General features: G+C 44.7%; 1 protein-coding gene across 1 annotated transcript in view; it reads right to left on the bottom strand.

Moving 5' to 3' along the window:
- Nucleotides 1-3963: 3963 nt before the first annotated feature.
- Nucleotides 3964-23143, bottom strand: part of C8B (complement C8 beta chain) — a 42672-nt gene continuing 23492 nt past the window's right edge. Inside the window, exons 7-12 of the mRNA XM_082357577.1 lie at nucleotides 22895-23135; nucleotides 20743-20871; nucleotides 18281-18444; nucleotides 9654-9807; nucleotides 7376-7444; nucleotides 3964-5213 (exon numbers count right to left, since the gene is read on the bottom strand). Of these exons, the coding sequence (XP_082213703.1) occupies nucleotides 5062-5213; nucleotides 7376-7444; nucleotides 9654-9807; nucleotides 18281-18444; nucleotides 20743-20871; nucleotides 22895-23135 (909 nt within the window). The 3' untranslated portion in view covers nucleotides 3964-5061. The remainder of the gene's footprint in view (nucleotides 5214-7375; nucleotides 7445-9653; nucleotides 9808-18280; nucleotides 18445-20742; nucleotides 20872-22894; nucleotides 23136-23143) is intronic.

Below are 23143 nucleotides of genomic sequence, written 5' to 3'. Positions count from 1 at the left end.
TGCGTTAAGGTCACAAAGCTAGTAAGTCACAGAGCCAGGCAAGGCCACAAAAGCAGCAGCATGGCACCAGGGCACACACTTCTAAGCACGGTACCACCCGGCCTCCCTTCATCTGTTTCCAGTTCTGCCTGAGAGGTCGTGATGCTTCCCCCACCCCTGAAGTTCTGCATCCCTCATCCCTCAATAGTGGAATTAACATTCCAGAAAGACAACTCAAAGAGGAAGACACCATACAGAAAAATCTGATTTCATGACAGGCATTCAATAAGAAGGGATTCTCAAAGATGTAAAGTGTACTATTCCAGTGTGCTACTGTTAGGGTTTAGGTGGTCACGGTAGGTTTAAAATGAATCCACAAATGAGTAAATGAGGTGAAGGTGGAATGTTGGAAGGCATTTTTTTTCCTAAGTTCTTCTTTATTCATAGCCTACCTCTACTGCACACTGGGCAGGCTTTTTAACCCTCTTGAGTCTTGATTTCTTCCTCAACCTATAAATATGCTTCTCAGGTTTATCCCACCAGAGATGACAGAGTTTTCTGCTCCCTTCCTCTGTAAAGTTTCCCTGGAGATTTCTGGTGGTCCCCAGTGGGTGTCACCAAGTCCCCTAACAAGTACTGTATCTTCAGCCCCTACCTGACATCAGCTATTTTTCTGCCTCTTTCGTTTTACTCTTTTTTTGCACCGCTGCCCACCAAGCAGGCTGAACACGCCTCCCCCAGCCAGTGCTGTGTGGTTGCCCTTATCTCAAGGTCACTGTACCCCAAATTTCATGATGCCACCATCATGTACCACCAATTCACCAAAGTTTCTCCCTGGCCTGGGGTGGTTCTGCCCTTGGCTCCACTCACGTCCCTTTTCATTAGTTCATTAATTCATGCAACAATGATTTATTGTTGCCTGCTTGTGCCAGGCCCTGTATTGGGCACTTGGGATACGTGAGGGCAGTAGACAGACACTATCTCTGCCTTCAGGAACGCGATATTTGAGAAGGAATAGGAGACGGTAAACAAATAAATTATAATACAGTGTCCACAGAGCCTGGAAACATTGGCAAACAGTCATACTGTCATTAAGGACATCTTCAATCTGTAAAACAAAAATATGTCCATCAAGATGCTAATCACAAAGGTCCCCAGGGAGACCTGGCCAGAGTCCTGAGGGCTTTCTGCTCCAGCCCCACTCTCTCCAGAGGGCTTTTTATATAAGTGCCTGGGAGCAGGCCAGAGTTCTCTCCTTTAAAACAAAGATGGCATTTTCCTCTGGATTCTCTGCCAGCAGATGCTCTTCTCCCAGCCTCAGCGTCCCACCTTGATTTCCAGAGTCAGCCCATCCGTGGCAAGGACGAAGTTTCCCTTTGAAGCTTTCCCTACATGTCACCTGCTGACTGTATTAATATCTACCCCATCAAATTCAAATAAAGATTAAATGAGATAATGCAGGTTAAAAGATTTCATAAACTGAGAAGCACTCTATAATTGGCAGCTATGATTATTATTACTATTGTGAAAATAATTATAATACTTATTATTCCCACAGAAGTTCTATTATTATCCCAAGGTCACACAGGAAGGGAGTGGTAGACACAGAACTCCCGGCCCAGACATCAAGCAAACGGCAGAGCTCCCAGAATTTCAGAGATTCATGCTCTCAGACACAAAACCCTCCCACACCCAGGTATCCTGAGCTGTGTTCAAGCTTCCAGGACCACTGCCAAACGACACTGCCTGGCCCGTGCCCCACGGATGCCGCAGCTCCTTCACGGGGACACCGGTGCAAGCTACAGTTGCCAAGGTTTCCCAAAAGCACAGTTTGCATTTATTTTGTTTAATTCTTACATTGTGTTTCAGCCTCCTCCTAAATGCATTTGTTTTCAAAAAGAGCCACGAGGGGAAGTTCAGCCCACAAATAAGAATATAATTATTACACAGTTTAGCCATGCCTGGACGTCACCCCGATATTCACCGGTGCTCGGCAATTCAATTGTCTCTCCTTCAAGACCATAGTTAATAGGATAAACAATTTCTGCTAAATGCAATAAACGTGAACCTGCATTGTCATCTCCATAATCAACTCAAATTTCCCATTAGAAGCGGTGGCCGTGATTGAGATTCAGAATTTAATTTGGCGGCGCTGGCTTCGACATGCTCGTGTCGGCTTCACGGGAGCCTCCCATCAACCCAAGACAGAACCTCTCTTCCCCATCTCTGGGGAATCTTAAAAGAAGACAGATTATAAAGTAAGAAAATTATACGGCCTTGGTATAATGAAAGAGATAAAACATTATTGGATTAGCCTATTGAAATAACAGCAGACGGCAAAGCAATAATATTAATCCAAACAAGGGCCCGGACCCGTCTGCTCAATTGCAGGGGACACGGGGATGCAGGAAGGCAGACAGAATCGCCACGCTGGCTACAGCAACCCCTAAGCAGTAAAGAATCAGCTCCTTCCATGGTTGTTCTCTTGACTCAATTCCAGAGAGCTGGGCGGCCAGATTGGTGGGTGTTGGTGACCTGTGCTTTGGTGTCATGGATGTGTTATGGTCTTGGGTCCCAGCACCCAGCCCAGCGGCAAACTTACAGCAGATGATGTGGCCAAAAACAAATCGGGTGAAAATGCACAGGATGAATCAATTCACCTTCAACCAACTGTTTTTTTTTCCCCACCAATCTGATTTCAACAAATTCACATGAAGTTATGCAATCTGGCAGGAAGTGCCCAAGAGCAAAGAAAATATTCAGGGATTTTTTTTTTTTTTTTAAATTACACTATACTAGGTGTGCTTTATTTATTTATTTATGGCTGTGTTGGATCTTCGTTTCTGTGCGAGGGCTTTCTCTAGTTGTGGCAAGCAGGGGCCACTCTTCATCGCGGTGCGCGGGCCTCTCACTATCGCGGCCTCTCTTGTTGCGGAGCACAGGCTCCAGATGCGCAGGCTCAGTAACTGTGGCCCACGGGCCCAGTTGCTCCGCGGCATGTGGGATCTTCCCAGACCAGGGCTCGAACCCGTGTCTCCTGCATTGGCAGGCAGATTCTCAACCACTGCGCCACCAGGGAAGCCCTCAGGGATGTTTTAATGAGAAGGAATGAATGAGAGCAACAAAGCTTAAATGATCACTTGACTCAATCTAAAAAATAAAAATGTTTTGGGGGGCTTCCCTGGTGGCGCAGTGGTTGAGAGTCTGCCTGCCAATGCAGGGGACACAGGTTCGAGCCCTGGTCTGGGAAGATCCCACATGCCGCGGAGCAACTGGGCCCGTGGGCCACAACTACTGAGCCTGCGCATCTGGAGCCTGTGCTCGGTAACAAGAGAGGCCGCGATAGTGAGAGGCCCGCGCACCGCGATGAAGAGTGGCCCCCGCTTGCCGCAACTAGAGAAAGCCCTCGCACAGAAATGAAGACCCAACACAGCCATAAATAAATAAATAAATAAATAAATAAATAATAAAATTAAAAAAAAAAAACCCTACGAGTTTCACAGTTAACAAGATTAGGCCGTCTTTGATTTAAAAAAAAAAAAAAACTTTGGATTTTAGTAACATAAAGATCAACTGCCCTCTTGTTCTCATCTTTCAGTACCTCCCTCCCCAAATGGGATTTTCACAAAAGCATGAGTGAGCGGAGCACAACATGCAGAGGTAGGGAAGGTTTGCTTTGCCCACTGACCCACAGCCATCAGCTTGATCATCTCCTGATATGTTTCCTCTTCCAGCCACCACAACCCCTCCTCTTTTTCTTTCTTTCTTTTTAAACTGTCTCTCATTCAGTGATCAATTTCCGTGGCTCTAGTCTCCAGCTCAGCATCTCCTCTGGGCACCCACTCATGTCACAGCAATTCAGCTCTGCACCAGAACAACCGCTTGCTTCCTGTGCTCAGCATTTAAAGAAGCTGAGGAACCCAGACCCACTCTCTTTGTGACGCAGTGGGTGGGGATTTGTCAATCACACACACACACACACACACCACCTTCTACACTTTATTTCATAAAAAGTTCTTTGTTGATCCAAAGTCCAATTTTGAGAGGAAGGGAGCATCACAGTTAAGAGTTTAAAACCGTGGGGACTTCCCTGGTGGCTCAGTGGTTAAGAATCCGCCTGCCAATGCAGGGGACACAGGGTTTGATCCCTGGTCCGGGAAGATCCCACATGCCATGGAGCAACTAAGCCAGTGCGCCACAACTACTGAGCCTGCGCTCTAAAGCCCGCGAGCCACAACTACTGATACCGTGCGCCTAGAGCCCATGCTCCGCAACAAGAGAAGCCACTGCAATAAGAAGCCCGCGCACCGCGACAAAGAGTAGCCCCCGTTCGCAGCAACTAGAGAAAGCCTGTGCATAGCAATGAAGACCCAACGCAGCCATAAATAAACAAACAAACAAACAAATAAAAATTTAAAAGAAAAGGGTTTAAAACCCTGGAGCTTGAGTGCCCAGGTTTGCAGCCCTGACCCCCTACTCCTTAGCTGCATAACTTTGGACAAGTCACTTAACTCTTCTAAGCCAATTCTCCTGCTGTTTAATAGGCTGATAAGGCATCCACCTTACAAGGCTGTCATGAGGATGGAATGAATGAATGCACTGAGAGCACTGTGGCTGGCACACACTAATCATTCAATTAATATGAACCGCCAATTGCCAACTGACATTGAATGAGACGGTGTGCTCCTCAAGACAGGAACAGTTTAATATCTATTCATGGATTCATTATTGGGCACCTACTATGCGCAGGGCAGTGGTGGATTGTGGGACTTTCACACGGACAGCTCCCAACACAGTTCCTGGCTGGTAGTAAATGTGAGTGAAATAAAATTGTAGAGATGAGCAAAGTGAAGATTACCAGGACGCCTAAGCCCTTCAGGAGACTATAATTATTGTTTAACTTACTATCTGTTCAAATCAGTGTGCATTTTACAAATAATATCTTTATTTTAAACATTCTGAATGGCACAGCCCTCCACCTTGGGCCAGCTCCAGATGGGAGCAGGCATGGGGGGTGAGCTGGCCTGATTCCTTGCCGTGTGCAGCCCACAGTAGCGTCACCTGCTAGATGCTTTCCCCTCCTTAACAGTTAAGTGTTTCGGAAGCAGGGCCCAAGCAGGGGCTGCCTCTATTTTGAGGAGGTGGATTGTTGCACTGCCTTTGTCTTGTTTTATGTCCTCCAGAACACGGAGACCAGTTTGACCAGCAATTCCACTTCCCATCAATAGGGACATCTATAAGAAAGAAGGTCAATGAACATTAATTAGCCCTTATGACACTCTGGTGCCCTATAGGAGGGGTAAGGTGTATAAACCCTAGGGTTTTGGGAGTCTGAATCTCTGATCTCCCCACTCCAGTCCACTGTCCTTCTTTCAGGCCATTGGCTCACCGTGCTCCCTTCTACCACAGGGCCTTTGCACGCACTGTTCTCCTTGCCCCAAATACTCTTCCCTCCTCTATTCATCTGGTCAATCCTATTCACCCTTCAGATCTCAGCTTAAGTGTTATTTCTGTGAGGAAACCTTCCCTGATCGCTAACTCCCCATCACTACTTCATATTTTAAGCACTCAGAGCATTTTGTAGCAGTTACAGTAGAAACTTTAAATGTATTTCTGGGACGAGTCAAATGATGTTGGTCTGTCTTTCTAAAGAGCAATCTCCATGATGACAGGAACTGTAATCTGATTTGCTCACCACTGAACCCCAGCACCTAAACTGGCACATAGGAGTCCCTGAGTCCATATTAGTGGAATAAATGAATAGTTTCCAGCTTAGACACTTCCCAGCTATAGGATGCTGGATAGTTTACTTCTTCTCAGTGTATCAAGCGGGAGCTCTGTTATCTATGTGGCCGATGTGTGTTTTAAATGAAGTAATAACACTGGGCTCTACCCTCCCTGACATTTGCCTTTCCCTTGAGGATTTCTGGTCATTGATGAGACTGGCAAATAATCAATTACATCCACCATGATAGATCACGCATCTGGCTGAGCCTCTAACTTGCAGTGTAGTTCTGGGTACGTTACTTAATATCTCTGGGCCTCCCCATTGATAACATGAGATAGCTGGAGTGGGAGGTTTCCAAGGTCTCCTCCAACCAGTGGAAACCCTGTGGCTGTGCCATTACACTCTTACTGGGCAGGTCACTGTGGGGGGCCTGGTTTAGCTGTAGTAGGAGAGGGAGTGGAGACACCCTTGAGCACTTTGCTGGGGAGGGGAGCAGAGCAGGCACCAAAAGCAAAGGCTACAGAGTCAGACTCACTGGACCTGAACCTGGGTCCCTACACCTACTAACTGTGTGACCACTGGGCAAGTTAGCTAGCCACCCACTGAACCTCAGTTTCCTCTATAAAATGGGGGCATTGACAATATCTACTTCATGAGGTCGTTGTGAGGATGAAAGGATTTAATATATATGAAATATAAAGTAACACTATTTATTTTGCTCTAAAACCAACTAACCGATATTTATTTTGCTCTTACGATGGGTTAGGCATCCTTCCAAGTGCTTTATATGCCTCATGAGAGACTTAAGACAACTCTATGAGGTAGTTAATATCATCATCTCCATTTTACAGATGAGGAAATGGAGGCACGAAGAGGTCAAGTAATTTGCTATTAAATGATGGAGATGGAATTTGAACCCACAATGAGTCCAAGCCCTCAGCAAGGTGCCTGGTACATAGTGGACTGCTTAATAAATGTTTGGTGTTTTTATCGGATGTGCCATTTCCTTTTTTAACAGTATCACCAAAAAAGTCACAGAAAGGAAAAGAAAGGAGAGGAGCCGCAGGCGGGGGGAGGCAGTGCTAAGAATTCTTAGAAAATAAACCGGCTAAAGAATCTGAGAACTGGAAGAGACCTTCATCGTAGTCCAGTCGTTCAGTTATTAATTCAACTGCAGCAACTGTGTGGGAACCTGAGGACCCATAGGTAAATGGGACATGATCCCTACTCACAGACACAGGGGAGGTAGACACACACAACCCAAAACAGAATGTGCTAAGAGCTGTAATAGATACATGTTCGAAGCACTATGGGATCCCACAGGAGAAATTAACTAATTCTACTTGGATTAGAATAATTTTTACAGAAGAAGGGGCATTTGTGTTGGATTTTGAGGGATGTATAGGAGTTCACTAAACAAAAAAAAGATAAACATTCCAGAATGTTTCAAAGAGATGACTCGAAGAGGCCATGCATTAGCAGTCCTGTAACATGGAGCACTCTCAGTTGTGAAAATAATAAAATATAAAATCAGGAGTCAAGATGGATCTCAAGTTTCATAGTGTCCAGCTCCCTAGCCCACTCCCCGACTTTGCTCTTGCTCTTTTGAATTATTCTCTGGACTTCCCTAGACTTCCCTTTCCCAACCAACTCTCACAGACTCCTTACTTTTCCGATTGGTGATCTCACAGGCAGGGCCTTGGAATCCAGCAGGACAGATGCAGTCACAGCGTGATCCTGAGAAGATGCAGAGACAGTATGAATCATACTACGTGAAGTAAGAGCTCCTAGACTTCACCCCTTCCTCCACATCACGGCTTTTCCATTAGGTTAAAATAGGGCAAACGTTTAATTGAATGGTTTGAAATAAGAAGGTTCAGTGCCAAGAATACCCACTCCTTTCTTGAGGGTCCTTTGCTCATGAAAGGGTGTTTATTCCACCACAGGGAATGATGTCGAGTTGTTGAGGAAAATTACCCATTAGCTGACCTTTGACCTAGACATTGGTTTTGGGGATCAGAAGCTACATTATTGAAGTCCCTGGGGCCAACGGTCATTGATGCTCAATTTCACCACAAGTAATTGTCTAGTCTCTGCTTGAACATCTCTAGTGATGGAGAACTCACTACCCTTAGATGTCTCATGCTACCTTAGGCCAGTTCTGACATTTTGGAGGTTATTCCTTATGTTAATCTGTCACATGTCACCCTGGAGCTTCTCTCAGCTGAATCACACGAACTCTCTTTACAGGACTGTCCTTTATAGGCTGGGCCCTGTCGGCATTCCAGCCTCTGGCTTCCTTTTCTCCTTCACCTCCAAAGTAAAGCCTCCAGTGGGTCCCAGTCTCTAGGTCCAAGTTACACACAAGTCAAGGGGGATTTCAGCACCCCTAGATCAAAACCTGGTGCCGGTGAATGGATCCCACTTCCTGCTGAACTGACCCTCACTTACAGGTTCTGGTCCTCAGGCAGAATTTCCCATTCTTAGGCTGTCACTTACGTCTGCTTTGCTCATTTCTTTCCCATCTGAGAAGCTAGACACACATCTCTCCATCTCAGCTGGGCAGGTGGAATCTTTCTCCCTGAGAACAGATCTTCTCTCGTGTCCCCTCTGTTGAGTTTGCTCCAACCATGTGAGTTCTGCCTCAAGTCCTGCTGGCTCCCTGGGCTGGGATATACTCTACCCAGCTGCTCTTGATGCCCTGTTTTGGCATCATGCTGGACCAGACTCTTCCTTAGCCCAACACAACAGGAGCAGAAGATCCCAGGTCCCAGCCTCTCTCACGTTTGCCCTGCTCCCTGCAGTGACCCCGGATGTGACCCTCAAGTTAGCAATCAAGTTCTAGTGGGCCATCCGTGCCACCACCCCCCATCCCCCAATCGTCTCACCATGTATTGGTCAGGATATGCACAAGGTGTTTCCCCTGCTCAGCCCAGGGAGGGCCTCTTCTCTGACCAGGACAGAGTCCCAGAATCCATCCCCACTCCTTGTTACAGACCACACAGTCTCAGCCTGCTCCTGCCTTCAGTTTAATGCTGCTGTCACCCATGTGTCCCTTGTGGCTAGAACCTAGGTATCCTGACAGCCAGAGCAGCCTGTTCTAGATGCCTGCATTCTGACTTCCTGGGAGATAGTCAGACTAACACTGGTCCTAACACTGGTGCATTTCAGTGCAACCCTTGGGTCAAGGCTAGCTCTCCTGCTAGTCTAAAAGCTTGGCAAAATCATGGATCCTGTCTGTCAGTGAATTCAGCTGTAGAACAGCTTCCCAGCCCTCACTCTACAACGAAGTCTCTGGTAGGCTTTTTTTTCAGAGGCCAATCCCAGTGATTCGCTTTAACTATTTTGCGCTGAGGCCCAGGGCTTCGTGTTTGTGAAAAGCTCCCTGGGTGATTCTCAGGTGCAGCCTGAGAGGACATCAGGCGCCTTGCCATAAGTAGTACCTGAGTGCAGGCACCTCCTTGGTCCAACCCTACTTCATTGTGTTCCAGGGAGGTGGTGCTCCAAGGTGAGTCACACCCCGGCCACAGGTTAGAACTACCCGGAGAGGAGAGGGTTTAGCCATCCTGATGAGGTTCTCTTCTCTAGAGAGTCTCACGTAATGATCACATTTGGGGCCCGAGCATCAGTAGTTCTAAAGATCTCCAGTGGTTCTAATGCCCAATCAAGGTGGAGAAGCTCATCTTTAAGAGGCTCCAAATGGTCGGGGGCAGGGGGTGGGGGACGTTCATATTTTTTCCTCTGAGAAAAAGAAGGGAGCTTTATGACAGTCGCTGGGGCCTGAGGCAGAGGACTGGGGAACGACCTGGAAATTCCCCTGGATATACACACGAAACCCTGACCTAGAAGCACACCTCTGGAGGGTGTGTGGATGTGATCATGTGTTCCGGCCCCAGAACCAGCCCATCCAGATGATGTCTGCCACAAGCGACACTGGAAATGGTACCTTTCAGGACAGGGACTCCGTTCCCCTGGCAGGGAGCGCATTGGCAGGAGCTGACTTCCTTCTGAAACTCCTCCAGGGCCTGCTTCATGTTCTGCCTCACTGTGCTGGAATAGGCGAAGTCCGTGGCTGTCACCAGTTCGTACAGAGGCTCTGCCTGGGAAGGGAGCAAAGGCGCTTATTTCAACAGAAAACATTCATCACATAGAAACATGAAGCAAGGCTCTACGGGAATGCGCAGGTTTGCTGCATGCAGACCACAGTGGATTCATACGGAACTGGATAGAAGGATGCCCTACCCTTTCTCATTCCCACCCCACCCACAAATAAGCTCATTCGAGTTCAGGTCAACAAACACTTGCTGAATATCTTCTAAGTGTCAGGCATGAAGCATAAGTAACGAGTAAGATAAAATCCCCACTCCCAAGAAACTCAGAATCTAGAGACAGAGACAAAAGTACTAACAGATACACAGTGGTTACAGGTAACAGTGGTAACTTGTAATGGGTAGAGAGGAGCGGCTAGTGAATCTGTTTTTGGTTGGGGAGGGGAGGTGGTTTGCAAGCAACTCTTTGAAAGTATCATGGGAGCATCGTTCCAACGTCACTCCCCATCCCCGTCCCCAACCAAACCTGTGAAAATCCGTCATGGCATGCAAGAGCCACCATTAGGGAGCCATTCCCGAGCTCCAAAGAACACCTTCCCACCATGAAACGCTCAGAATACTGTCTATAGTACCTCATCTGAGGCAAATTCTACCTCTTCGCTCCTTTATGGTCAGCGTCTCGCGTTGAAGTCCTTTTTTTCCTTCTTCTCTAATTAGATTGTAAGCTCCTGGAGATCAGACCTGTATACTGCTCAGCTGTGTCTCCGGGGTCCCACCCAGAGCTTAGTGAGAGCCGCTAATAAAAGTGGGTGGAAGAATGGAAGGGGGATGGGAGGCCTCATTAGGGCCATAGCAGCTGGCATGGATGCGAGGGTGCGGCGAGCAGGGTGAGTGGTGTTCTCAGTGGGCACAGCGATGTTTGAGAGCTGGAAGCCACAGATAGATGTGGTAGTGTTTGTGGGCTTGGAAAAACAGAGGCAACGTCCAAAGAGGTAGTTAAACATGTTCAGAGCCTCTTGGCTCGAGTTTCAGCTCCAGGGCCAGGTTCCTCTCCAGATTTTGTTTGTGATCCTGCCCTAATCTGGCCCTGGAGCGTTTAGGGTCTGTCTAAATGCAGGCAATCACGCCTAATAGAAGCCTCCAGTGGGAAGAAAATTGCTTCCATTTCTTAATGCATCCGATGCTGACCTTCACTCCAGCGGGCAAAGCAAGGCCCCTTGGTGGTCCCGTTGTCTGACCGTTTTGTGGTCAGTGAATTGATCCAGAGGCTGTCTGCAGAAGGGTCCAGCCTGCTGGCCACCCATGGGCGGGCGGGGCTACATGGGGGATAGTTGTACACCCACATGAGCTCCTCCAACAGCCTGCTCTCCCTGCCAGAGCACCTTGAAAGGCTGCCTTTAACCTGCCATTAACCCCCAGGCATTTTTCTACCAGTACCGAGATCTGCTCCAGGAAATAGAGTAGGTCAGTGGCAGAACCGGAATAAACCGTCCACGTATACTGTGTGCTGGTGACTTACACATATGATCCCACTTCATCCTCACACAGGAGCAATTACTAGCCCCATTTCAGGTGAGCGTTAAGTAACCTGAACAAAGTCAAAGAACTCAAAAGCACGTTGCCAGGATTCTAACCCCAAACCTGTGGGTTTTTTCCTACTAACTAACCCAAATCTGTGTTTTTTTCATCACATGATGATTTGTGATAGAAATGGCGATTATTCCCATTTCCAACCTCTATCCCAGGGTTCTCTATGATGGCTTGCCTTGGAACTTAGCAGCAATTCCGCAGGGTTCCCTCCACAGCTCCATTTTTAACTTAATATGGCTCATTTGTCCTTTTTTTGGTTTGCTGGTTCTTTTTTCCTGTTTTTTTTTCCTCTCTTTTGTCTCTTCTTCCCTCCCTCTCCCTCTCCTTTCCTTCCTCCTCCTTTCTTCCCCATCTTTCCCCAAAACACAAAATCCCAACTACTCACATTGATCATTGGGTCCTTAGCACACCTGACCTTGTGGAAATTTTATTGATCATATTGCTGCACAGAGATGGTGGGTGCTGTCTATGAAACTCCATGCAGTTCTCTATAATGGACCCTGGTGACTGCTGTTCTTAACGATAACAAATAATTATTGCCATAGCTAGCATTTATTAGGTGCTGAACTAAATACATATGTTATCTAACTTAATCTTCACAACAATCTTATGAGTCAGGTAGACTTCTGTATCCCCACTTTACAGATGGCAAAGCTGAGGCACAGAAAAGTTAATGAGATTGGCCAGTCACAGTGAGTAAGCGGAGGGCGGAAGATTTGAATTGTTACCATCGTGGTTTGTGTCCTTTCAGTATATATTTTTGGATAGGTAGATGGACAGATATTTACTCCAAATTGGTGGCATAAGAAAAGTGAAGTTTTACATTCCACTTTTTTCACTTAACATCATATATTATTGAATGGCATTTTCCCATGCCATTCAATAATCCTTGATAAAATGATTTTTTATGGCTACTGAGTATCCTGTTGTATTGGTGAACTACAGTGTATTCAACTCTACCCCTGTTATTGAATCTTTAGGTTGTTCCCATTTTTCTTTTTCCCTTTGCTACTACAAATATGGTTGTCCTCCTTTATCAGCTGGGATACTTTCCAAAACCCCCAGTGGATGCCCAAAACCATGAATAGTACCAAACTCAACATATACAATGTTTTTTTCCTATACACATATACTATGATAAAGTTTAATTTATAAATTAGGCACAGTAAGAGATTAACAACGATAACTAAAAATAAAATAGAACAATTATAACAATACACTGTAATAAAAGTTATGTGAATGTGCTCTCTCTGTCTCTGTCTCTCTGTTTCTCTCTCTCTCTCAAAATATCTGATTGTACTGTACTTACCCTTATACTTGGGATGACGTGAGATCATAAAGTGCTTAGGTGATGAGATGAAGTGAGGTGAATGACGTAGGATTTGTGACATAGTGTTAGGCTACTGTTGATGTATCATCAAAAGGATCATCTGCTTTGGGTGGTGCTAGATCACTGAACCAGGATCATGTCGATGGTTGGATGTCAGAAGCAGATGATGTTGACGGTGGGGATCCCAGGTGGGGATGGAGCAGGGCAGTGTGAGATTTCATCACACTACTCAGAATGGCATGCAATTAAAAGCATAAGTTGTTTCTTTCTGGAGTTTTCCATTTAATATTTTCAGACCGCAGTTGACCATGAGTAACTGAAACTTCGGATAAGGATTACAGTAACATAAAATGAGGCATGTCTTTATAGATACATCTTTACCAACTTTTTAAATGATTTCTTTAGTCGATTCTTCCATTTAGGGATATTGGATCAAAAGCTATAAACATTTTTAATGTGTTGGATATATACAGTTAAATTCTTTTCCTAAAGGGCTATACCAATTTATATTCCCGTTTCATCATATAAAAGTTCCCATCTCATCGCTCCCAAGGACATTGAGTATTACAGATTTTAATCATCATTAATTTGACAGGTAAAAAAGAATACTGGGGACTTCCCTGGTGGTGCAGTGGTTAAGAATCCGCCTGTCGAGAGTGGCATGGACATATATACATTACCAAATGTAAAATAGATAGCTAGTGGGAAGCAGCTGCATAGCACAGGGAGATCAGCTTGGTGCTTTGTGACCACCTAGAGGGATGGGATAGGGAGGGGGGGAGGGAGACACAAGAGGGAGGAGATATGGGGATATCTGCCAATGCAGGGGACACGGGTTCGAGCCCTGGTCCAGGAAGATCCCACATGCTGCAGAGCAACTAAGCCTGTGCACCACAACTATTGAGCCTGTGCTCTAGAGCCCACGAGCCACAACTACTGAGCCCATGTACCACAATTACTGAAGCCCGTGTGCCTAGAGCCCGTGCTCTGCAACAAGAGAAGCCACAGCAATGAGAAGCCAGCGCACTGCAACCAAGAGTAGCCCCTGCTCGCCACAACTAGAGAAAGCCCGCGCGCAGCAACGAAGACCCAAATGCAGCCAAATAAATAAATAAATTTTAAAAAATTAAAAAAAAAAAGAATACTGCATTTTTACTTTAATTTTCATTTTTATTTCTAGAGAAGTTAAAATTTTGCATATTTATCATCTGAGTTCTTCTGAGAGTTGTCTATTTCCTTTAAGATATGTTTCTTATAAATTGTATCATTCCTTACACATGAAAGATTTCATGTGTGGCAAAATTATTTTGTTGTTGTGTTATTTCCATTTAATTACATTTATGGGTTTCCTTATTTAGAATTCAGAATTTATTTTTTCCAGTGAGATCTGGCAGTCTAAGTCTGACATTATCTTACCAGGTCATGCTACCAAAGCATCTGCATTATAACTGAATCACTCTGCTGTACACCTGAAACTAACATAACATTGTTAATCAACTATACTCCAATATAAAATAAAAAGTTAAAGAAAAACACAAAACCTTCTCTTAATCAGAGTAATTTGCTTTTAGAGAATCTTTAAATAAGTTGCTTTAGTAAGGTGTGATGGTCATTATCACTGTTTACAAAATATATCAGCTTCTTTTCCTTCTGGGCACTTGGCAGGGCTGTTTTTCCCTGAACCATCCTTAAGGGCAGGTTTGCAATGTGACTTTTTCTGAGCAGTGAAAGGTGAGCAGAGGGAGGGCCCCTTCCAGGTTGAAGCTTTGGGAGCAGAGTGTGGTGACTTTTCCCATTCCCTTACCACTGCTCTGGTGATCTTGGGAGCACAGGACAAGAAAAAACCTCCATCACCTGGATCCCTGAGAGACATTCAGAAAAGGTCCCTCACCAATATACTTTGGACATGATGTGTGATTGAGCAATAAACTTTTGTTGAACTAAGTCGTTGAGATTTGGGGGTGTTTCACTGCTGCATAACCTAGGCTCTCCTGACCTCTAGATGAATCACTCACTACTGTATTTTCTCTTCTATGCTTAGCCATGCCAAGCTCCTTACCATGGCTTCTCCATCAGCCTGAATCCCAGACCACAACCTAGCACCTCAACCACTATAGAAATGTACACGGATGGTAGGCTTTGTGACTAGGGTTGCCAGTCAAATACAGAATGCCCAGTTAAAATGGCATTTCAGATAAACAACAAATAATATTTTGGTATATATCCCATGAAATATTTGAAAGATGCTTATCCTAAAAAAATATTCCTTATTTGTCTGAAGTTCAGAATTAACTGGACATCCTGCATTTTCGAGTGCTAAATCTGGCATTCCTCTATGTGACTCCTTTAATATCTCAGAATGTCTTGGGGATTTTTTCATCCCTTAATGACCATTTCACTGGGCCACAAGCTTTTTCCTTCAAGATCTTGTGGTTGTCACTCCATAATCTTTAGGCATCTAGCACTGCGAAGAATTCTAAGACCAGTATGACTTTTATTTTTGTAGGATCTATTTGTTCCTCAAAGTCAAAGATTTCACCACAGTGTGTCTCAGTATTGTTTTATCTTCAGTACTTTTACCTCCTTTTCAATGAGCTGTTCATTTTGCATTATCAGCTCAGGGAAGTTTCCCTTATTATGTGCTTGATTAATGCATCTTCACATTTAATCCTGGATCTTTCTCAGGAAGAAGTCTTTGGTTTTTAGATTTCCACTTCTGTACTCTCTGTACATCATATTTCTTTTATATCATTGTTTTAATCTCTTTGTCTTTTGCTTCTGCATTACAGAAACATTTTTATAGCACCTTCCACATCACTGACTCAATTTTCTGCAGCGTCAATTCTATTCTTTATAGTTTCCAATGTAGTTTTTGATTCTACTACTGTGCTTTTGGCTTCCTACATTCAGCCATTTCCCCTTTCATCTGATTAGTGTCCACACATCTCAGCTTCTATTTTTTATTTCATAAATTCCTTATTTTCCTTAATTTTATTATAACCACAAAGCAAATATATTCTAAAATTTACTTCTATTTTTAGATGTATGCTTGTCTTTATCTTTTTAAAATTAAAAAAAAATTTATTTTATTTAATTTGTTTATTTTTGGTTGTGTTGGATCTTCGTTGCTGCACGCAGGCTTTCTCTAGCTGCGTTGAGCAGGGGCTACTCTTTGTCGCGGTTCGTGGGCTTCTCATTGTGGTGGCTTCTCTTGTTGTGGAGCAGGGGCTTTAGGCGCACGGGCTTCAGTAGTTGTGGCTCGTGGGCTCTAGAGGGCAGGCTCAGTAGTTGTGCACAAGGACTTAGTTGCTCCTCCACATGTGGGATCTTCCCGGACCAGGGATCGAACCCATGTCCCCTGCATTGGCAGGTGGATTCTTAACCACTGCGCCACCAGGAAAGTCCCTCGTCTTCTTTATCTTGAATGTAATTTCAATCTTTTGTGTTCAAAGTTCTCTTTATATATGTCCATTGCTTTCTCCACCTCTTCTTTGAACAAAGAGCCATCTCTGTGTAACCAAAGTTCACCACTAAACACTGTGCATGGGCTCTTCTGTGGTCTCCCTTTCTTCCTACCTGGCTCCTATAGGAACTGTGTTTTCAGATCTTGATCTTCAAGACTCGTTTATGTACACAAGCCTTGGCCAACACTCTGTGTCTAGGAATTCCTTCTCGAGTGGTCTCTGCCCTCCTGGAAAGCAACTGCTGCTCCAACTACCTGGTAAGCTCACTCTGCCGAGAATTATTTTGAGATAATGTGAAGTCATGTGCAGTTTTCTCTTGCCAGAAAGAGTCCATGCCCACAATAGATGTTTCCAAGTCAGGTTAGCGATGTACAGAAGAAGTGCATAAAACCTTCAACAAATTCACCTCCTCCACCGCTGGAAACATCTCTCATTCTCTAATCTCTTTCCCCTTTCAGCCTCCACAGCACTTCACAACACTACACTGATAGTGGATATGATACTTTCCAGGGCATCACATACATGCTGGGAAGCCTCTCTGTGCCTTCAGTAAAGTGCTATATCTCTGAGAATGGTGGCAGGTCTGTTTGAGATGCTTAGCACGCTAACATGTGTGTGCTCTCTCTCTTTCCCTCTCCCTCCCTCCCTCCCTCCCTCCTTCTCTCTCTCTCTCTCACACACACACATACACACACACACGTACACACAAAACACACATCCCATATCATATCACATGCTGCTGGACACTCGACGTTCCCAATGCCCAGGCTGGCACTTCCAACCTATTTAGATAGGTAACCAGGGCAATCCATTAATTGTAAGTTTAAAAAAAGATTCAGGTAAGATATAAGTAAAAAGCAAAGACCAGGGATCTATTTTCTCATGAATTCTGTTCTCTCCCCTGCCCGTCTGTGATACCAACCAATGTCACCGTGCCATCAGCCAATCCCAGATTTCTCTGGAGCTGCCTGCAAGCTATGGCTGACTTTATCCTTCTCGATGCTTGCCAGCAACTGTACCCTAAGTGTCACTACTGAATAAGTGGCAGAGGAAAGGAATGAATGGCAGCCTTCTTGCTCTGCAGAAACTGAGCATTTGACATATAAATAAAGACACTGGAAAACTGCCAGGGTTGGTAACTGCAGAGCCCCTCATCAGAGCTCCAGCCTCTTAACTCCTCTCCTTGGCTGCAAGAGTAAATCTCCGGGAGGGTGGATGTTGGACCATCAATGACTTTACAGACAATGGCAAGAAGAGGACAGTGTAAGATGTGACATGGACACCGTGCCGAAGTCCCCACAGGCAACGACCTACCACTGCTGATTTGTATGACAGTCTTGTTCTAGCAAACGTCTTTTTAGTTTAAGGCTGCAAAACTGCTGTTGTTTGGGTGACAGGTGGTTGGGATCATTATCTTCTATTTACCAAACCCACAGGAGGGGAGGGAAGACATCAAATTCTCAGGTCTGGACATAATAGAGACTCTTGAGCAGTCACAGATGGATGCAACCTGTGACCTTGATTTTTATCAGCCACAAAATTAAGCATACTTAATTTGCAGACTCATGAGAATTAGATGAAATAACATTCCTAAAGTCCTTGGCAGAGTATCATGAACATAGTAGGTGCCCAAAACACGTTAGTGATTACCATGATGTATTATGCTGTCCTGTAAGATAATAATGCATGCAAGCATCTTACTGTTCAGCACAGACTTTATTTTTCATCCTTGTACCCTCCTCTGTTTTCCTCCAGTGCCTTAGTTCCTATCACATCTCAGGAACTTAGCTACAATTTGTTGGTTGCGTGAATGAATGTTTAAATGAACAGATAACTGAATGCATGATTCCCAGATGAAATGGAAACAATATTGATTTAAGAATGCTGGAATTAGAAGCTGATGGTTAATTTCCTTTAGCAACTTTGGGGCCCAAGTGAGAGGGAGGCAGGGTTCTCTAGCTGGTGTTGTGCATTGTATTACAATTGGTTCACTCCATATATATTTTCCAGTATAATGTATGTGCCTCAAGATTAGGGCTTGGGTCTTATTGAGCTCTGTATTCCATACCCTGGCTCACAGCAATCCTTCAGAAGCTGTTTTCTGAACAGAGAGAAGGATGGTTAGGGCGGTTGCATGTACCTTAATTTTGACGATGTCCGGGTTGTACTGCACCGCCTCTCCCCATTCCTGCATCAGTTCTGCTGTCGGTAGCTCCTTGTATGCCAGGGCAGTGATGTACTCACTTGCCCCTCCTCGCACAAGGACAACCAAGTCATCCACCATGGTGTTTCTCTTGTTTCTGTCTGGAATGGACATGGAGACCTGGCATGTCAGGGTATCCATTTTCACACCTTGGGATTTACTGCAACCTAACTGACAACCTGGTTACCATAATATTTATGGAGCTTGTCTAGGAGATGTAGGTGGGCAATATGCATCCCTGCCAGCAAGGGAGTCACAGTGCAAGGGGCAAAAGGGCAGTTCAATCACATATGACACAAGCTGGGGACAGGACAAGAAAGGGACATTTATTTTTAGCATCTGTAAGTGCTAGTTGCTAAATGAGTCTATGGAAGACAGATAGCTGATAGATAGATAGATACATGCATACATACATAGGGATAGATTAATAGATCATAGGTAAATAGATTGGTAGGTAGAGAGATAGATTATTAATCATTTACGTGTCATTCACTAATCTAACGTTGTACATGTATTAACTCAACTAATCTTCACTATGAAATAGGAACTATATAACCCTTACTTTGCAGATAAGAAATCTTAGGCACTAGGGTGAAGGAATTTACCCACGTAACCCTGCGCAAGCTCTAAGTGAAATCATTTCTTTGTCTCAGATGACAAAGGGGGGAAAATTTGTAAAGGGTGAGCATGGGATGTAATAGATACTCACTAAACAGTGTCTACCATTATTATTTTGACTTCTCATGGAGTTTGCCAGAAAGCCCCCAATCCTATCAATGAGTCATTCCTATTCTAATTTCTCCATGTGTCCAATGCCAAAGGAACTGGCGGCAAGTGACTATTCCATCCCACTCTGAGCTTGCAGCACCTGAGCATCATAAAAAAGGGGTCTTGTATACTACTGGTCGGACTGTAAATTGATATAACCATTTCAGAAGAACTCGGCATCACCTAGTCTAGAAGAAGTACATATTCTACAACCGAACAATTTCACTCCTGGGTATATTCCCTGGAGAATCCCCAGCACATGTGCACCAGATGACTGTGTGAGAATGTTCACAGCAGCATTGATTATAATTGCTTGGCACAGGAAATAACCCCAATTTAACAATAGGATGAACAAAGCGTTATATTCATACAATAAAATACTATGCAGCAGTGGAAATGAACTAACTATAGTTATACACAAAAACATGGTGTTGAATGAAAAAAAAAAAAAAAAGAACCGAAAAGATTACATTCCATCCACATAAAGTTCAAAAACAAGCAGCTCTAAGCCCTATTGGTTAGCAATACATGTAAGTGGTAAAACTATCATGAAAGGAAGGAGGTGTTTAACATGGAAGTCAGGATGGTGTTATCGCCAAAGGGAGGGAGGAGTTGTAATCGACAAGGGTCTTGGGGTGCTGGGCGGTGCTCGATCTAGTAATTCGATGGGGGGGTTACTTTACAAGTTTTCTTTAAAGAGCACCTATGTTTTCTGCATGCCTCCCTATGTAAGATGCGTGCTCCAACCCAGCCCCAGCAAAATAAACAACAGTATCCACCATGTATCAGTCACGAGAAACTGTTCTAGACCTGCAGTTCATTCCGTTGTTGTTTCATTTTGTTTTGCCTTGGCCGTGGAACTCTTTCTTCACATATGATCACATATACAGGGACAAGCTTAGTAAGTAGAGCAGGTGAAGGAGAGCTGCTCGGGGTGCAGAAGGGGTCAGGATTGGAGCTCTGCTGATCAGCCTCTCTTTCCTACTCCACTCGCTGTGTCGATTCCCAACTCCCTTGTGTGGCCTCCAAATTCTCTGCTCCCAGACACCTGGTTCTACACACTGGCTTCAGCACTCACCTCCTGGTCTAACCCACCATGTGGACTCTGCTACATGATTTGTGGCTTAGCCTGTCCTTCTAGTTTCCATCTCCCCCATTGTCTCAGGTAAGGACTAGCTGCCTCACCTGTCTCCCCCACTGCCTCCACTTGGCTCCTACCCCTCCAGCCTAGAGCATCCTCTCTCTAGCCAGGCCAACTCCTGGTCCACAGAGAAAATTTTCATTGTTAGATTTTTCTCCTGCCTGAAAACAACCTCAAGTTGCAATTCAAGTGATCCCTGCCCTAGGTAGCCTGTCCTGATGCTCCAGACCGGGTTTGGTGCTTATCACTGCCTTGTCCTTGCTTCTTTGTTTGCCTACTTCATGTGAGTACCATGAGGATAGGAAGACCATCTCATTCACTTCTGTATACCCAACACGTAGTAGGCGCTAGGTAGATTTTTATTGAATGAATTATTATTTTAATTGAAATGCCTTGGAACACCCAGTCTTTAGCTTAAAGAGCAACTGGGTCTGGGGTTCTAGACAGGGAAGGAAGATAAGCAGAGAAGTCACATGCCCTTGCTACTCACCTTTTATCTCATTGAGAATGCCCTTGCACTTGCCAACCGACACACCCAGCTTGACGTAGACCTCTTCTATGGCAACTCCAAATTTAAAATCATATTTGGCACAGGCCTGGACATCCTTAAGAGAATAATCTGAAGGAAGCAAGAAAAGAGGCTCATGACCTAGAAGGTAATTTGTCCTGTGCTTTTTCCTGTGATTGATTCCAGAGGCCTAACCCTTCCTGGAGGCCCACAGGGACTCAGGTGAAAATTGATGGGTGGCCAGCCTGATGACAAGAAATGCAAGGCAGCTCCTGGCACCAGGGTAGAGACCTCATTAGAGACCAGCATCGATTTCCCCTTTCAGCCTCTTCAAAGACTCTGAGGGTTTTTGCTGCTCTCCAAAGACAGGACATGCTCAGAGTCACTTTCTAAAAATGTGGCTCCTTATCAAATCTCTAGGGATTGATCCAGTGAGTAGAGGCTGCTGCATGCTGACCCCCTTCCCCCGACCCTTCCCACTCTACTCTTTGGTATAGTAGAAAGAATTTGTTAATTGATTAGTTGAGTTAATGCTTACGAAGTGTCGGGTATAGTGCCTGGCAAAGAAAAGGAGCTGATTTCCCTTATTTCTTCTCCATCTTTGGACCATTGCCCATCTGTTCCTTTCTAATTCTCCCCAAGGCATCTTCCTATCCTGGGCTTGCTGAAGTCTTCGGTATGACTTGTAAACACCTTTCTGTAGCACTGTGAGGTCAGGGAAAGGAGAGGAGAACAGCTTTGGCACCTGGGATTGTCTAGAAATGTTGGTGTAGATCAGTTTTCCCCAAAGCATGTTCCTTGAAACATGAATTCCATGATGATATCTCTTATAATTCTTGTAACAGTAAGAATAACAAGAAACCGGGCTTTTGCAGTCAAGCCAGTGTGACAAATGTTGTGTCAAAAGAGGTGGAGTGGTCACTTGATTTCAGCACACCTGTGAAACTCTAAAAGTGAGATCTATTATATGTTTATCCAAGTTGATCATAGAACCTTTCTGCAGTAAGCAATCTGAGGAACTATGAAAAGTGCTTTTGAAACCTCTGGTATGGAGGACAGTACCCTTGATCTTGGCAAGACTGAGGCCACACTGATCTAAATTTACCTTGTACACCATGTGTCCTCTTGCAAGTACACTGGACCTGTAACCAAGCCCTGGCTCTGCCACTCTGTTAACCTGACAAATGCCATGTTGGAGGAAAGAACACTGGATTGGGAGGAAGAAATCATACCTTAGACTTGAAGTTGATTGCAAGTGGGAAGACCTATAATATCTGTACGGAGAATGGACTGAAGAAAGGGAATGGGAGTTGAGTATTAGTTTGGAGGCTCTGATAATAATCTGGAACATTGCTGCTCAAGTGTGGTCTAGGGACCAACAGCACTGATATCACCTCAAAGCTGGTTAGAAATGCAGAATCTTGGGTCTCAACTCAAACTTACTGAATGAGAATCTACCTCCTACAAGATTTGCAGATAATTCACATTCCTATTAAATTTTGAGAAACACTGTTCCTGGCGTGAGCATAAGGTGGTAACAGTCAAGATAGAAAAGATAATTTTGGGGGTAGAGCTGATGGGACTTACTAATAGATTGGAAAGAAAGAAAAATAATCAAGGTTGATGCCTAGGTTTTTGCCTTGAGCCACTGATTGAATGGTGGAACCATTCTGAGATGTGGATGACTGCAAAGAAACATATGCAAAAGTTCTCTTTGGGGGCATGTTAAGTTTCTGGTGGTCATTAGACAGACACTCAAATGAAGATATCTCAGCGACATTTCCACATGAGCTCTTGGGTGCACAGAAGAGATTCAGGATAGACATATACATTGGGAATAATCTGCATGTTCAAGGCATTTAAAGCCAGGAGATTAGAGGCTGTTGTCTAGAGGGAGTTATGTAGAAAAGAGGACTGCCCAGAGAGAGGGCTGGCAAAGGAGGACCAACATCAACCAATTCAAAAAACGATGAGGAATCTGTAAATGAAACTGTGAAAGTACAGCCAGGGAGGGATGAGGAAAACTAGGAGCATAATTCATAACCCCTCCCCCAACAAGGAATAGAGGCCTCTCCCTGCTAACTCACACTTCCATGTGCCCCATCAGGAAAGCCATGGTCCTTGGGCAGCGTACCTGATCTCTCCATGGCCTCTTTGTTCATGATAAGTGTGTATTCATAAATGCCCCCGAGCACGGCCTCTGTGATGTAGTGGGTCCCGAAATCACGAAAGAGATCTCTGTACTCCCCGTAGCTGTACTCCAGGGGCAGCCGCTTGACTCTCTGAAGGAATTCGTAATGCAGCATGAGGTTTCTGGGTTTCAGCTTGTAACGTGCTACTTCAAGGTCAGAGCGTGCATGCAGAAATGCACTTTTCTAAATGA

This window comes from Balaenoptera borealis (genome assembly GCF_965194805.1).
Source record: "Balaenoptera borealis genome assembly, chromosome: 1".
Classification (NCBI taxonomy): domain Eukaryota; kingdom Metazoa; phylum Chordata; class Mammalia; order Artiodactyla; family Balaenopteridae; genus Balaenoptera; species Balaenoptera borealis.
Note: the sequence above shows the minus strand (reverse complement) of the source record. Positions and strands in the feature narration are given on the sequence as shown.